General features: G+C 40.9%; 2 protein-coding genes across 6 annotated transcripts in view; both read left to right on the top strand.

Annotated features, from left to right (window-relative positions):
* LOC117895838 (peptidyl-prolyl cis-trans isomerase-like) overlaps window positions 1-14,444 on the top strand; it is a 46,606-nt gene that overhangs the window by 6,212 nt on the left and 25,950 nt on the right. For 3 of the 5 annotated variants that reach the window (XM_034803782.1, XM_034803780.1, XM_034803786.1), the window contains exons 2-5: window positions 6,904-7,052; window positions 7,127-7,433; window positions 7,665-7,733; window positions 9,223-9,267. In XM_034803782.1, the coding sequence (XP_034659673.1) occupies window positions 6,920-7,052; window positions 7,127-7,433; window positions 7,665-7,733; window positions 9,223-9,267 (554 nt within the window). In that variant the 5' untranslated portion in view covers window positions 6,904-6,919. The remainder of the gene's footprint in view (window positions 1-6,903; window positions 7,053-7,126; window positions 7,434-7,664; window positions 7,734-9,222; window positions 9,268-14,444) is intronic. The other 2 variants (XM_034803785.1, XM_034803783.1) reach the window with 1 other exon arrangement.
* LOC117895840 lies at window positions 12,227-13,017 on the top strand. Its single transcript, XM_034803792.1, has 2 exons — window positions 12,227-12,543; window positions 12,619-13,017. The coding sequence occupies exons 1-2, from the start codon at window positions 12,303-12,305 to the stop codon at window positions 12,969-12,971; spliced, it is 594 nt and encodes a 197-aa protein (XP_034659683.1). The 5' UTR covers window positions 12,227-12,302; the 3' UTR covers window positions 12,972-13,017.

The following is a 14,444-nucleotide window of genomic DNA, read 5'->3' as shown; positions in this document are numbered from 1 at the left end:
TGTATAATTCATCAATATTGCCCAATATATTTAGTATTTTTTCTGATTGTCTCTGATTGTTTGTCTTTTTTTGTGGGTGTATTGTTTGCTTTTAGAGGGCGTTTACCGTGGGGATTTAAGGGGCAGGCTATCATAAAATGTTGGCTGTAATAATGTATATTAATATTTTTATTAATAGTTGATTGTGATGGTGATGGAAACGGAGTTTTAAAGGTCACCACATGCAATTTGCAAATCACATATGTATGTGCAATGTGCATTCCAAACAGCTTGTGCTTGCTCTTTACCCGTCGAATTTTGCATTTGTGGCTCAGCAATGACAATTGAAAACGTTCCCCCTTGCAGCTTCGACCATCTAGAGCTGGTAAAAGCTGTCCATCCCAATGAATACTGACAATTTCTGCCATTTTATTGTTGAAATTAATTGAAACAGAGTCCCTTACACTCAGTTGGAACTGAGAAACTATCCAAGGCAGCTACAAGCTTCGGAGTGACTACGCTTCTGTGTGCGGGTGACTATTTAAGTGTATCATGCATCAATCCACAAAATGAAATATTAAAGTTTAAAAAATCATTAAGATTATTATTAGGTAAATTACCTGTGTGCTGAGATCGAAATTGGAGGAGAGCGCACTCAATAAATAATCACGTCTTCTTTGTCGGGTTTCTCCGTTGAAACGCCTTGTTTGAGAGCGTTCTGCCTTATCGGCTAGTTTGTTGTCCACTCTACCAAAGCCTGGTCTCCCGTCTTTTCTTTGACACCGCAGAAACTCGTTATCTTCTTGTATTTTTATAATCCGCATTGCTTCCGAGTGCGCAATGTCAAAAAAATTGTCAAAATGTTGAACAAAATGTTCTCTACGGCATCTATGCTTCTCAGATAATTTCTTGTCATTATTTTAATGTACACATAGTAGTTTCTTTACACAGTTGGGCAAGGATTTTGATCCAATCTGATCCCAATGTGGTGATCTGAAAGATATGGTCCTCTTCTACTGAATAGCATTTTAACTTTTCTCGTATCGTTACAATTGTGGATGCAGCAGATTTTCGGCCTATGCAGGGCGGAAGAGGGTGGGGCGAAATTTTGAAATACACTTGAAACTGTGTGAGCATACAGCCATCTGGATGCAACAAGACGGCTGCATCTCTCAACAAGACGGCTATACATACATGTATACCTTTTGAGGTCGGTAACGGTTCATTCTACGCGTTACATACATTCATCCACTTTTTCCCACAAATTCAATATACCCTTTTACTCTTTGAGAACCGGGTTTAACAACCAAGTTTTAATGTGTTGCACAATCAATCACTATTCTGAATAAATTACTCGAAAGCACGTTCAACGTCTGAAATTCATTTCAGTTCAACAAAGTACGAATTTCTTAGCGTTAAACACGTTTTCCAGCATTCAATTTGCTCGCTTGGATCTTCCTCACAAAAGACTCAGGCGAAACTAATGAGAAATGCGGGAAACAGCTGTGCATTTCTGTGGTTTACTTATCGATGCGATCGCCCAAGCAGGTAGCTTGCGAAGAAATTTTCGAGATGCTGCATTGGTGCATTTGTTTTCCACTTGAGAAAAGGATCTTTCAAAATCTCTGTCTGTCTCTCAAATGAGTTAAGGGTTTTCATTGGAATTTCGGCACTGTTCTGTTGAAATGTAAATCCCGTTCTACCATTACTGCCACATGGCCCCGGTCATTTATTGAGCATGTTTTTTTTTTTGGTGGCATTTGCTGTTACCCATCCCCAAGCATTATTACCACATCACAATATCTAAATAATTGGATAGACAGATTGATAGATGGATGGATGGATGCGTTACATGTGTGTGACAAAACAACCGACAAATACAATTGAAGGGGAATCTAACCCCACTAATTGTTATGCTCAGCTGTGGGAGGCTCTCATCGGATCAATTTCTCAATTGTTTTCTCGCACACAAGTTCAAGTTTATTAGTCACACAAGCCAGGGGGCGTATGGGGCATTAGGGCTCGGGGTATGGCAGCTGGTCAAGTCTCGGATAACATCTAATAAAAATAAAACTCAAACTCTGTTGCACGCCGCAGCGTCTGTTCGGTGCCTGTTCCTGTTCCCTCACTCAATCCCCCGTCCGCTACGGAACAACTTGTTCTATAATTAAACAATTCCATATTCAGATATACTCAAATGAATGTAGATCCCCATTCGTTTGTCGAAGGCGTATTCTGGATCTTTAGCATATGGCTAATGCATTATTCAATGGCTTATGAACTGCAGTGCACAAAATCATAGGAGGATGTACTCACGTAACTACATTTGGACACACCTTCGCCATTCATATCATAATAATTCTAGCTTTTTTATACCCGGTACTCGAAGAGCAAATAGTATATTGTTATACCCGGTACTCGAAGAGTAAATAGGGTATATTGTAATTGTGCGAATAACGGTTGTATGTAACGCACAGAAGGAAACGTTTCCGACCCCATAAAGTATATATATTCTTGATCAGCATCAATAGCCGAGTCGATTGAGCCATGTCTGTCTGTCCGTCCGTCCGTCTGTCCGTCATGTTTGTCGGCTAGTTCTCAGAGACTATAAGAGCTAGAGCCACCAAATTTTGGCACCAGACTGCTGTATGCTCACACTGAAACCAGTGTATTTCAAAAATGAGCCACGCCCCCTTCCGCCTCCGCAAAAAAGGTGAAAACCTCCCAAACCTGAAGATAGTAGAAAACTAAAAACGCCATTCCGTAGGGAATGACCATATCTACCAGATCACCAAATTGGGGCAGTATTGGATCATTATTATAGCCACAATAATTAATTAATTTTCAGTGGCCAAACCCACCCCGTCCCGCAGCTTACGCACTCAGTACTACATCTGCACCTTAGCGGTGTTTTGTCAAATTTTACATTTTTTCTTCATCTGTCATCTACATCAACAACACTACTCACGCCAACACGCTCCTTTAGCTCGCCCCCCTCCCCTAGAACCACACATTGCAGAGTCAGAGCAGAGTCGTGTCAGAGACGCGGCAGAGGCAGAGACGTGTCAGAGGCAGCGACGCGGCACTGCGCGAAGCAGAGTGTGAATGAGAGAATGTGCAAAAACAAATATAAGCTGCGGGACGGGGTGGGTTTAGCCACTGCAAATTAATTTCTTCATTGTGGCTATAGTAATGATCCAATCGGATCCCAATTTGGTGACCTGATAGATATGGTCATTCCTTTTGGTCTTTTGGTCCTTTTTTTGGTCATTCTTTTATCTTCAAAATTGTAGATTTGGGAGGTTTTCGCCCTTTTGCGGGGGCGGAAGGGGGCGGGGCTCATTTTTGAAATATGTAAACCTGTAACAGTGTGAGCATACAGAAGTATGGATGCAAAATTTGGTGGCTCCATCTTTTATGGTCTCTGTGATCCAGGCGCTCAACAAGACGGAAGGACAGACATACAGACGGACATACGGACGGACAGACAGACATGGCTCAATCGACTCGGCTATTGATGCTTTATGGGGTCGGAAACGTTTCCTTCTGTGCGTTACAAACATTCACTTTGTGCACAAATACAATATACCCTATTTACTCTTCGACTACCGGGTATAAAAACATAAGAATACATACATTTCAGTGTATAACACTTAAGAATAAGACATACATAAGAATACATACATTTCAGTGTATAACACTAAGGTAAAAAACGTGTGTATATGTACATACATAAATACTGACTGAGTACCGGGCATAAAAGTTGTGACGAGTAAGAAGCGTCTCATAACGTTCCTCCTCGTTTTTCTTTAATTTCCCACAATTCTTTATTCATTTATTGGCACATACATACATACATACATATGTATGTACATATTTCATATTTTACTGTTTGCGCTTGCGTATCAGGTAACGATAAATGTAATTAGAAGAAGCTGCAAACAAAGGAAAACGATTCATGGGAAATAAAATATACGGATTATGTATGTATGAACATACATATGGATTTACACACATTTTATAATTATGGACCGAATCTGTAGAGAGAAGTGAGAGAGATGGAGTTGTGCAGTAACGGAACACAAAGCGGATTGTCTTTCTTTTGTAGCTGTTGCAGCTACTTCGCCTCGTGATGCTGTTCCAACTGCACTTCGTGGCTGCTTCTTTGTTGTTAGCACTAATCCATGCTTAGTTGTGGATATATGTACATACATATGTGCATACATATGTACTTACATACATACATACAAACGATTACCCTATCAAAAGGTGAACATACTTCCTACACATTCTAATTTTAATGTAATGAAAGGTATCAAAGTGGTCCTTTGAACAGTTTATTTCTTTTGATTGCAGCTAATTGCAATTCGATCAAATTTGAGTGTGCAACGATTTGTCTGCGTCTAAGGGTATCTAGACCTTCGATCTCCCGATTTTATTTTGTAAGTGTATTTCTTGGTGTTTCAAGCAGATGCTGCTGCTGCTGCAGCTGACACAGATTGCATTAGCTGCCAAGAAAAAGAAAAAGCAAGTAAAATATGTTACGAGGAATAAAATAAAAACCTGCAATCAGTCCTTGGCAACTTAATCAAGCGTTATATCTGTCAGCGATGCGAACAGCGGAGGGTGGAAGCTCTCACACACCCCCAGTCCTGCCCTATCATAGTCTTATGCAAAACATTAAACCTAACAAAAATACCATTGCATAAGTGGGAAAAGTTTGTACATCTCTTCTTTGTTTTCTTTTTTAGTAACTTTCATCGATTTTTTCAGTGCAATTTGCTGGGGTTTTTGTTGGTTGTTGGGTTCGCCCAAAGTTTATTGCTCTCCTGCTTTGGATTCACTTATCCGCTTTTCACCTCTTCGCTGATTTGCTGTGATTTGTGTACCCGAGTATCATTATTTTCTCTTTGCTTTCTTTTGAACCCCACCCCGCTCGCATGTAATCATATATTTCTGCCCATTATGGCATATTATTCCAGCTGGAAACGCTTTGCATCGAATTAAGCAGACAATCGACATTTAATCACTACTTTATATTTATTAGTTTATTATGAAATTGGTAGCTCGGCTGAAAACGAGGTTCCTCCAACGCAATGTCCAAGTATTTCGTTTGGAGTACTTGAAGGGAAACTATAGATGACATATTGAAGGTTCATTTAATCCACAAGACAGATACATAAGATAAATGGCATAGATGTGGATATATTTATTTGGTAAAGTTTTATAGAGGAATCATTCAAATTTATTAGTAGCTTAATCCCGCTCTACTTGTGTGTGTTCTTGCCTTCTGTATTCGCCTTTCATTTCTAATCTAGTTGTTTATCCGAATCCTCATTCTTATTATACCAAATGCATAAGTATTCCGATAAGTGTTACACATTCCCGTAATCCCTGCAAAGTACGTTGACCTACTTACTCTTTAACAACTAACGGCCCTGACATATCAATCAAGCAACCAACAACATTACATTCGTCCCATCCTTCAACCCACCACTTCTGTGACAATTCAAACGAGAAGGGACGTGTGAGACGCTTCTTACGCGTCACTACTTTTATACCCGGAACTCAGTACTACATCTGCACCTTAGCGGTGTTTTGTCAAAACTTACATTTTTTCTTCATCTGTCATCTACATCTACAACACTTCTCACACCAACACGCTCCTTTAGCTCGCTCCCCTTCCCTAGACCCACACACTGCAGACTCGCGGCAGAGGCAGTGGCCGCACACAGCAGAAGCAGAGTCTGAATGAGAAAATGTGAAAAAAACTAATATAAGCTGCGGGACGGGGTGGGTTTAGCCACGGCTGAGGCAGAGGTAGAGGAACGGCAGGGGCAGACGCCACACACTGCGTGAAGCAGAGTGTGAATGAGAGAATGTGCAAAAAACAAATATAAGCTGTGGGACGGGGTGGGTTTTGCCACTGCTAAATAATTTCTTCATTGTGGCTACAATAATGGTCCAATTGGATCCCATGGTGATCTAATAGATATGGTCATTCCCTACGGAATGGCGTAGGGCGTTAGTTTTCTTTTATCTTCAAAATTGTAGATTTGGGATGTTCGCCCTTTTGCGGGGGCGGAAGGGGACGGGGCTCATTTTTGAAATACACTTGTAACAGTGTGAGATATAGAAGTCTGGATGCCAAATTTGGTGGCTCTAGCTTTTATAGTCTCTGAGATCCAGGCGCTCAACAAGACGGACGGACGGACGGACATACGGACAGACTGACATGGCTCTATCGACTCGTCTATTGATGCTGATCAAGAATATATATACTTTATGGGGTCGGAAACGTTTCCTTCTGTGCGTTACACACAACCGTTATTCCCCACAAATACAATATACCCTATTTACTCTTTGAGAACCGGGTATAAAAAGAAACGAAAGCGTGAAATATGTACGTATAAGAAAACAGAAAATGATGTGTAGGCAGAGCTCCAACAATTAAAGAAGAATTATAGGTAATTACTCAAACTTCGATCGGGAACCTCTCCTTCCATCCATAAAATGCTGTGAGGCCAAGCCAGTCATGGCCTTAAGTAAGAGGTAATTGCTGTTCAGGAACGGAAGTGTCCACAAAAGACCTCGACCCAATTTGGTTTCTGATAGACAGTAACTAATGTTGATTTTCCCTTGGTCGAAGTTTGATTAAAGTCTACGGAAGTAGAAAGTGCACCTGTTGCACGTTGGGCTCTCGAGAGTTACCATCGAATTGGTTGAATCGATAATGTGCTTAGGACTAATTACATTCAGGTTTTCATGGCACTGAAGGAAACATAGTTTAACAAGCACTGATCAGGCCCTGAGACCATATCAAATGTATTGGATAACCGGTTTGCGACCTATTGACCTGCATGTGATACAAATTCCTCTAGATCCAATTTCTTTACAAATGTTTGATTTTTGTTCCTTTTTCAGATCTTCCAAACTCAAGATGGCGCCCATGCCGCGCATTCAGTTGCCCAACAGCAACGCGTCCATCAAAGCTAACACAAACAGTTTTCTCTATGCGGAAACCATGTCCGGCGACAGCAGCCCCACCCCCAGCAGTCCGCCTTCCAGCACAGGTACAGTACTCACCTAGATGTACATAAACCCATGACCTTTGATCGCCAATAATAAAATTTTTGTGTGACCTTAGCGGGCGTTGCCAAGTCTCAGTGTTCGTCTTTATCCGATGGCGAGTCCTTCGAGGGCTATGGCGAGAACGAGTTTCCCGCCCAACTGAGAGAAGGGCGGAGCGGCTCCAGTCCCAACAACAACAGCATCAGCAACAACAATAACAATAACATTATCGGAAACAAAGGCAACAACAATCTCAGCGTGGGAAGCTCCAATTCCCACCACAATCACAGTGGAAACTCGAATGATGGGAACAACAATCTGAACGCTAGCGTTGGCATCGAGCTCGATCTGGCCCCGCATGTAGGATCATCCACGCCGCAAGAGTGAGTCGCATCAGTTTATATGTATAGAATGTGCAGGGCGTTATGGCATAAGTCACTGATGGATGTACGATATAAAGAAGAGTGGTAACTCTTTCGATAAAATTCAATCGCATTTCACACAATTATACCTGAAACGCACTGTATATACTCCTATATGTATATTCAATTAAATGTGTACATATCTACATATTTTGTATGGAGTGTTTCGACTAATTGTAATTTCATTTACAGCGATGATGAACTGAACATAATGCCCCGAGATAATTGGGCCAGACGCAGTCTAAGACGAACACCGACAAGGTAAACCCACACTCCCACTGTATTAGCAACTAGGTTCGCTCCCAAAATGGAAATCGAGTCATATGCGAATCTTTACAATTGCAGGAAATTTATAAGGCTGCACATATAATAAGTCTACTGAATACATAATGGCTATACGCTACCCCAACCAGTCACCAGTCCAGTCCAGAGACTTCATAAATTCAAAACTCTCAAACAAAAACCACACAATTTGAATAGTTAACCTTTACTGTATGCGCTCGAGAGTCGAATGTGTGCGTTGAGTTGAGTGTGTGTTGTACGAGTTTATGTGATTAAAATGCATACACAAAACCAGTTTTTTCTATGCTCGTCTTGGCCATATGATATGGCCACCATAAGCCGTGATTCATGCGTGCCTTTGTCTTCAAGTCGAAAATTCAATCACAGTCGGTGCTCGTGGAGTATGATCTTTGTGCACATGCGCATGTTCGATTACATTTCAGACTTGTTTCAAAATGTTCTGTTTCGGCTTCTAACATATAAACATATAAATTATATTTATAAATATAAAATTTGCGGGATTAATGCTAATGTAAGGGGCTAACATTCATACGGAAACAAACATTTGGATACCTAAGATAACAGGGCTGTGTTCATTGAATTCCAGTATTTCGATTAACCGAAATCTGAAAGCCCAGTCGAGATGCAAGGTATATGGAATAAGAAAGGTGCACGTTGTACTGTCTCATGATTAGTGAATGAAAATAACAATCTCTAGTGTAAGGGAATTCTAAAAGATCAAGAATATTATCTGGATTCTAGAGAAAGATTATTCCTTAAATATTAGTCAATCTTAAATTAACCGCAATATAATTGAATTATTTAAGATTAGTATATATGTATGTATGTATGATTCATCATGATAAAAGAAATATCCCTAGCGATTAGGTAATAATTGTAGATGAAAAAGAAAATATCTTGAGCGATTAGGAACGTTTGTGAGATGCTTCTTACGCGTCACAACTTTTATCCCCAGTACTCAGTACTGACAACAATAAACAAGCTTGAGAAATGCTGTTAGAGGGAATAAAGAAATTTGTTTGCAGTAGCTTCCCCCCACCCCTTCCATCAGCTTGCTTATTGTTGTCAGTCTTTATCGCTAGCACACTCTGCCTCATGCAGTGTGTGGCTCTTTGGGAGGGTGGCGAGCTAAAAGGAAATGTTGGTGTGAAAAGTAATGTAGATGTAGATGACAGTTGCAAAAAAAATGTAAAATTTAAAATTTAAAAAAATCATAAGGTTACATGCACATTACATACATATATGTATCACTAAGGTTGCACACATAAATTCATACATATAAATGTGCATACTTATGCTGACTGAGTACCGGGTATAAAGGTTGTGACGCGTACGAGGCGTGTCACACGCATCTCCTTGTTAAATTATAAATTCAACTAGGCTAAATGTGAAATTGCAGAGATTTGATAAAATTTAAAACGACAATTTATAAATATTTTTCTTGCAGCAATCCCGATACTTTATCTCAGCGTCGTTGGGGCTCCATGAGACAGTAAGCCAAAAATCATTTAACCTTTTGGTTTCATGTAGAATCCCCTCACACAAAAAACTCATCTAACTCTCATTTTTGACCCATTTGGTTTTGGCTTAATCCTTTCTATGCATACCACTCGTATGTACATACCATTTAACCATTTTAATATTTTTAGCATTAACGAATTCAAAAATTGAATCATATCAGAGTTTGTATCTATAATTTTTTTATTTTTATATTGTTGTGATTGAAAATTGCTTTTCCCAATTGAAATTCCTTTCGTTACCTCATTGACGGTTTTTCTCCATCCCATCTGCATTTGTTATCAGGGTTTCCCATATTTTGCGTCCACTTCAATTGTTATACAACCGAAAGATTGAGATTGTACAATTGAGTCTCATTTCCAAGAGATTTCTTTCTGCCAACCCCCAAAATACAAACAAAACGACAAGACCCGTTTGTGAGACGCTTTGTACGCGTTACAATTTTTATACGCGGTACTCAGGCAGTTTATCTGTACTTTATTGTTTTTTTTTTCAATTTTACAAAAATAAAAAGTTCTGCTGGACGGGGTGGGTTTAGCCACTGCAAATTAATTTCTTCATCCTGGCTATAATAATGATCCAATCCGATCCGATAGCCACTGGAAATTAATTTCTTGATCCTGGTTATAATAATGATCCAATCTAATCCCAAATCGGTGATCTGCTAGGTATGGTCATTCCCTACGGAATTGCATCTTATGCATGGATACAGCAGATTTTCGCCCTTTGTGGTTACGGAAGTGGGCGGGGCTATTTTTGGAAATGCATGGGTAACAGTGTGAGCATACAGCAGCCTGGAGGAAAAATTTAATGCTGATTAGGAATATATATACTTTATGGTGTAGGAAACGTGTCCTTCTGTGCGTTGCATACACCCACTTTCGAGCACAAATATAACATACCCTATTTACTCTTCGATTGCGGGGCGGCCCTGTTGGGCATCATAAAAGTTTTTATGTAACATTGGCACATTTCTCTGGGATTTAATTGCGACTGAGCCCATAATAAATATATCAGATTAATGGAGAGAGATTTTGCTGGAACGGAGGGAAATTAATGAGAACTTTGAGATGAGATCTGATAGTTATTTATACAACTTCCTCGATGGTTCTGCTTGGAGTTCACATGAACACGAGACCTTGTTTCCTGTTTGCACTCTCCCCTCCCATAGTAGTTTGGCTGCTTTTGTAAGCGCTCTTCTCTCGTTTGCGGAAAGGTTGAAGGTACAAAACTGTCCATACATACATATGATGCGGGTCTGGCTCTCACCAATCTCCTTTTCCCCTTGGTTCGGCTTGACTTGGCTTACAAGTTTCGCTGCCTCTCTGGGGTAGTCATGCCATTGGAATTTACCAAGAGAGCTCTTGCCTGGCCCGACTCTGGCTGTGGCTCTGACTCTGGCTCTGAGGCAGGGAGGAGATTGAGGCACTGAAAACAAGTTTGACTTGAGGCAAGGCAGTTATTTACTCTTCAGAATTTAGGCCGACACTTTTGTCAAGTCGCAAATAAAATTGACCCAAAATAAAATTCACTCAAAGATGGATGCTAGAGTTGTCCACTGGTTTGTCCACTGCCAGGTTTTCAATCTTGAATCCGTTTGGGACGGTCTGAGACGGTGTGGAGTATCTGCTGAAGTACGAGTAACTATATTACCCTCCGTTCACGGCGTGTGTTGATCAGTTAACCTTTTCCCTGACACATTATTGTCTGTAAAATTTCCGGACAGACTCTAGTGTTCCCAACCAGTCTGGTTTTTCCCCTCTTAACTGCTCTTCTCTTCTCTTGAAGTCTGTCCGTCCGTCTATCCGTCCATATGAGCGCTTAGTACTCAGGGACCGGAAGAGATAGGGCAACCGAGTTTTGCATCCAGATAAGAGAAAAAAGAGAAGAAAAATTAATTTGCGGTGGCCACCCCCACCCCATCCAGCATTTTTATATTATTTTTACATATTCTCTCATTCCAGAGGCCACACACTGCAGAAGCAGAGTGTGAATGAGAGAATGTGCAAAAAACCAATATAAGCTGCGGGACGGGGTGGATTTAGCCACTGAAAATTAATTTCTTCATTCTGGCTATAATAATGGTCCAATCGGGTCCCCGTTTGGTGATCTGATAGATATGGTCATTCCCTACGGAATGGCGTAGGGCGTTAGTTTTCTCTTATCTTCAAAATTGTAGCTTTGGGAGGTTTTCGCCCTTTTGCGGGGGCGGAAGGGGACGGGGCTCATTTTTGAAATACACTTGTAACAGTGTGAGCATACAAAAGTCTGGATGCAAAATTTGGTGGCTCTAGCTTTTATCGTCTCTGAGATTTAGGCGCTCAACAAGACGGATGGACAGACAGACAGACAGACAGACAGACAGACAGACAGACATAGACTCGGCTATTGATGCTGATAAAGAATAAAAATACTTTATTGGGTGGAAACGTTTCCTTCTATGCGCAAATATAATATACCCTATTTACTCTTCGAGTACCGGGTATAAAAATACTAACGGAGTACCGAGTATAAAAGTTGTGACGCGTAAGAAGCGTCTCACACGTTCCTACTCGTTTTGGTTTGCACTTGGCATTCAACAAAATACATATGTACATATATGGCCACGGATGGCGGAAAGTAGGCACTTTGAGAACTGAAGAAAATTTAAATTGAAAATATCTAGATTAAAAGATCTTGCAGGAAATTATGGCAGATGTGTCTGATGCTTATTCGACTAGAAATTTCTCAATGATGGCTTGTTTTATAACAATAATGTTATCAAACAAATTTTTAACTATTGAATTGTTGGGTTTCTTTTAAAAGATTCAAGATAAGTTATAGCCATGAGTGAAGACGCCAGAAAATCGATCTATTTTCTACCCCAATTTGCATACAATAAAAACGAGGATAAAAATCCACCAAGTATCCCTTTTAGGGATAGGCTTCTCGTACAAGTAAACAGCTCTGCTTTAGAATTCTTCTACATTTTCAAATAACTGTCTAAACGCTCCAAATTTTTGTGCAAAAATGTGGGAATATCGCCAGGACATGCACTTCCAGACGCGGCTGAAAATGAATCCTTTCTGCAAAGAATGGAAATCTGCTTGCTGGTTCATGCTGAACGGTTTTGAGCTCTACAACTCTGTGATGCAAGAACTTCTCTCCGTTGTATTGGTGGCGATAGCTGGCGTCATATTAGTGGTGCTGAAGCAATGGCTCAATCATGTGAATAGAGAGCAGCAAACCGCCCCAGAGCCTTCTGCGTCAGGTAGAAAAGATCTACTAGAGGAAAATCGAGAAATGAAAGTGATATCACCTTTCATAGACGATCTTCGTCAGCCAGACAATTTTCCAGAGGAGACTCAAAGCCAGGTGTTAAAGGAACCAGTCTTGGCCCACCAAATATCAGAATATGAAATGTGTCAAGTCTTCCAAGATTCATCTCCCGCACATCATGTGGAAACTCAAGCTAATCCGTTTACTTCGATTTATCGAGATCCGTCAAACGTTTTGCCAGTGGTCCCGATTGCCAGTGTGGCTGGATACTTAATGGAAAGCTGTACCAATTCGAACAGCTCTCGCCAAGTATCAGAGACGCATCCTAGGACGCAGCCAAAGATCGGAAACAAACCCCAATTGCTAGCAGCGAAGACAACCAGTCCTAAACCCAAGCCGAAACCAACGTGGAGACTCTAATTCTACCATTTGATCACAGCTCATTCAAATTTAAAGTTATTATTCGATAAACATTTGGCCGTAGTATCTTTTAATTGCAATATGATATTTATTTACTTAAGCTTTCAAGAAGAATAACCGTTCCTTACGCTTCAAGGTTAACACTTCTTTGAACCTCAATGTATGCTTGGAAAGGCCTTTAAACGCATTGAAAGCTTGTCCAAGTCTTTTTATACCCGGTACTCTAAGAGTAAATAGGGTATATTGTATTTGTGCGAATAACGATTGTATGTAACGCACAGAAGGAAACGTTTCCGACCCCATAAAGTATATATATTCTTGATCAGCATCAATAGCCGAGTCGATTGAGCCATGTCCGTCTGTCTGTCCGTCCGTCCGTCTTGTTCTATCGGCTAGTTCTCAGAGACTATAGGAGCTAGAGCCACCAAAGTTTGGCTCCAGACTGCTGTATGCTCACACTGAAACCAGTGTATTTCAAAAATTAGCACCGCCCCATCCGCCTCCGCAAAAGAGCGAAAACCTCCCAAAGCTACAATTTTGAAGATAGCAGAAAACTAAAAACGCCATTCCGTAGGGAATGACCATATCTATCAGATCACCAAATTTGGATACGGTTGGATCATTATTATAGCCACAATGAAGAAATTAATTTGCAGTGGCCAAACCCACCCCGTCCCGCAGCATTCACACTTTGCTTCGCGCTGTTTATGGCCTCTCCCCCTGACACGTCTCTGCCTCTGCCACGACTCTGCCCTGACTCTGCAGTGTGTGTTTCTAGGGGAGGGTGGCGAGCTAAAGGAGCGTGTTGGCGTGAGCAGTGTTGTTGATGTAGATGACAGATGAAGAAAAAATGTAAAATTTGACAAATAACCGCTAAAGTGCAGATGTAGTACTGAGTGCCGGGTATAAAAGTTGTGACGCGTAAGAAGACGCGTCTCACACGTCCCTTCTCGTTTTTTAATCGTAGGATGCATCGTCAAAGAGTACCAAATGTCTACGGAAATCTTACCGCTTGATTTTCTCTTAAAATTTAAAATTTGGAAGAAAACTATTATTTTGTTTGAACAATTTTATTCAAAAACGTTAAAAGAGTTACCAGATCCGATAGTTAACTATGGCACCTTGCCTGCTGTTAACGGTATATGTCAGCCAACAGACTTTCCGTAATAGTCTGGCAATGCTGCTCCACCAGCAACCCTATCGCAGCAGAGCAATCGTTGGCGCTGTTGGCCTGGCTCTCATCTCTCTATTTCTCGCTCTCGCTCTACACACTTGTTCGCTGCCGTTGCGCTGCCTCTTTCTGTTATGTTATGTTTATTTTGCCATGGCCTGTTGTTGCCGCTTCGAGCCATGTTGGGGAATGCGGTTAGTTCGAGTTGGAACTTGGCTGTAAACGCGTGCGTCGGCGTCTTTTTCCCGATTTAATTATTTATTATGTCCCGCACAGAGAGTCTGTGACGAACAGTGTTCCGG

The sequence above is a fragment of the Drosophila subobscura genome, chromosome J (genome assembly GCF_008121235.1).
Source record: "Drosophila subobscura isolate 14011-0131.10 chromosome J, UCBerk_Dsub_1.0, whole genome shotgun sequence".
Taxonomy (NCBI): Eukaryota; Metazoa; Arthropoda; class Insecta; order Diptera; family Drosophilidae; genus Drosophila; species Drosophila subobscura.
The sequence above is the reverse complement of the archived record's forward strand: the minus strand, read 5'-3'. Positions and strand labels throughout refer to the sequence as shown.

Bases quoted from the DNA above. Each gene is read 5' to 3' on its own strand.
- LOC117895840 (XM_034803792.1), top strand. From the start codon at position 12,303: ATGTGGGAATATCGCCAGGACATGCACTTCCAGACGCGGCTGAAAATG. The intron at 12,544-12,618 runs GTAGAAAAGATC...TTCGTCAGCCAG, and splicing joins CCCAGAGCCTTCTGCGTCAG to ACAATTTTCCAGAGGAGACT.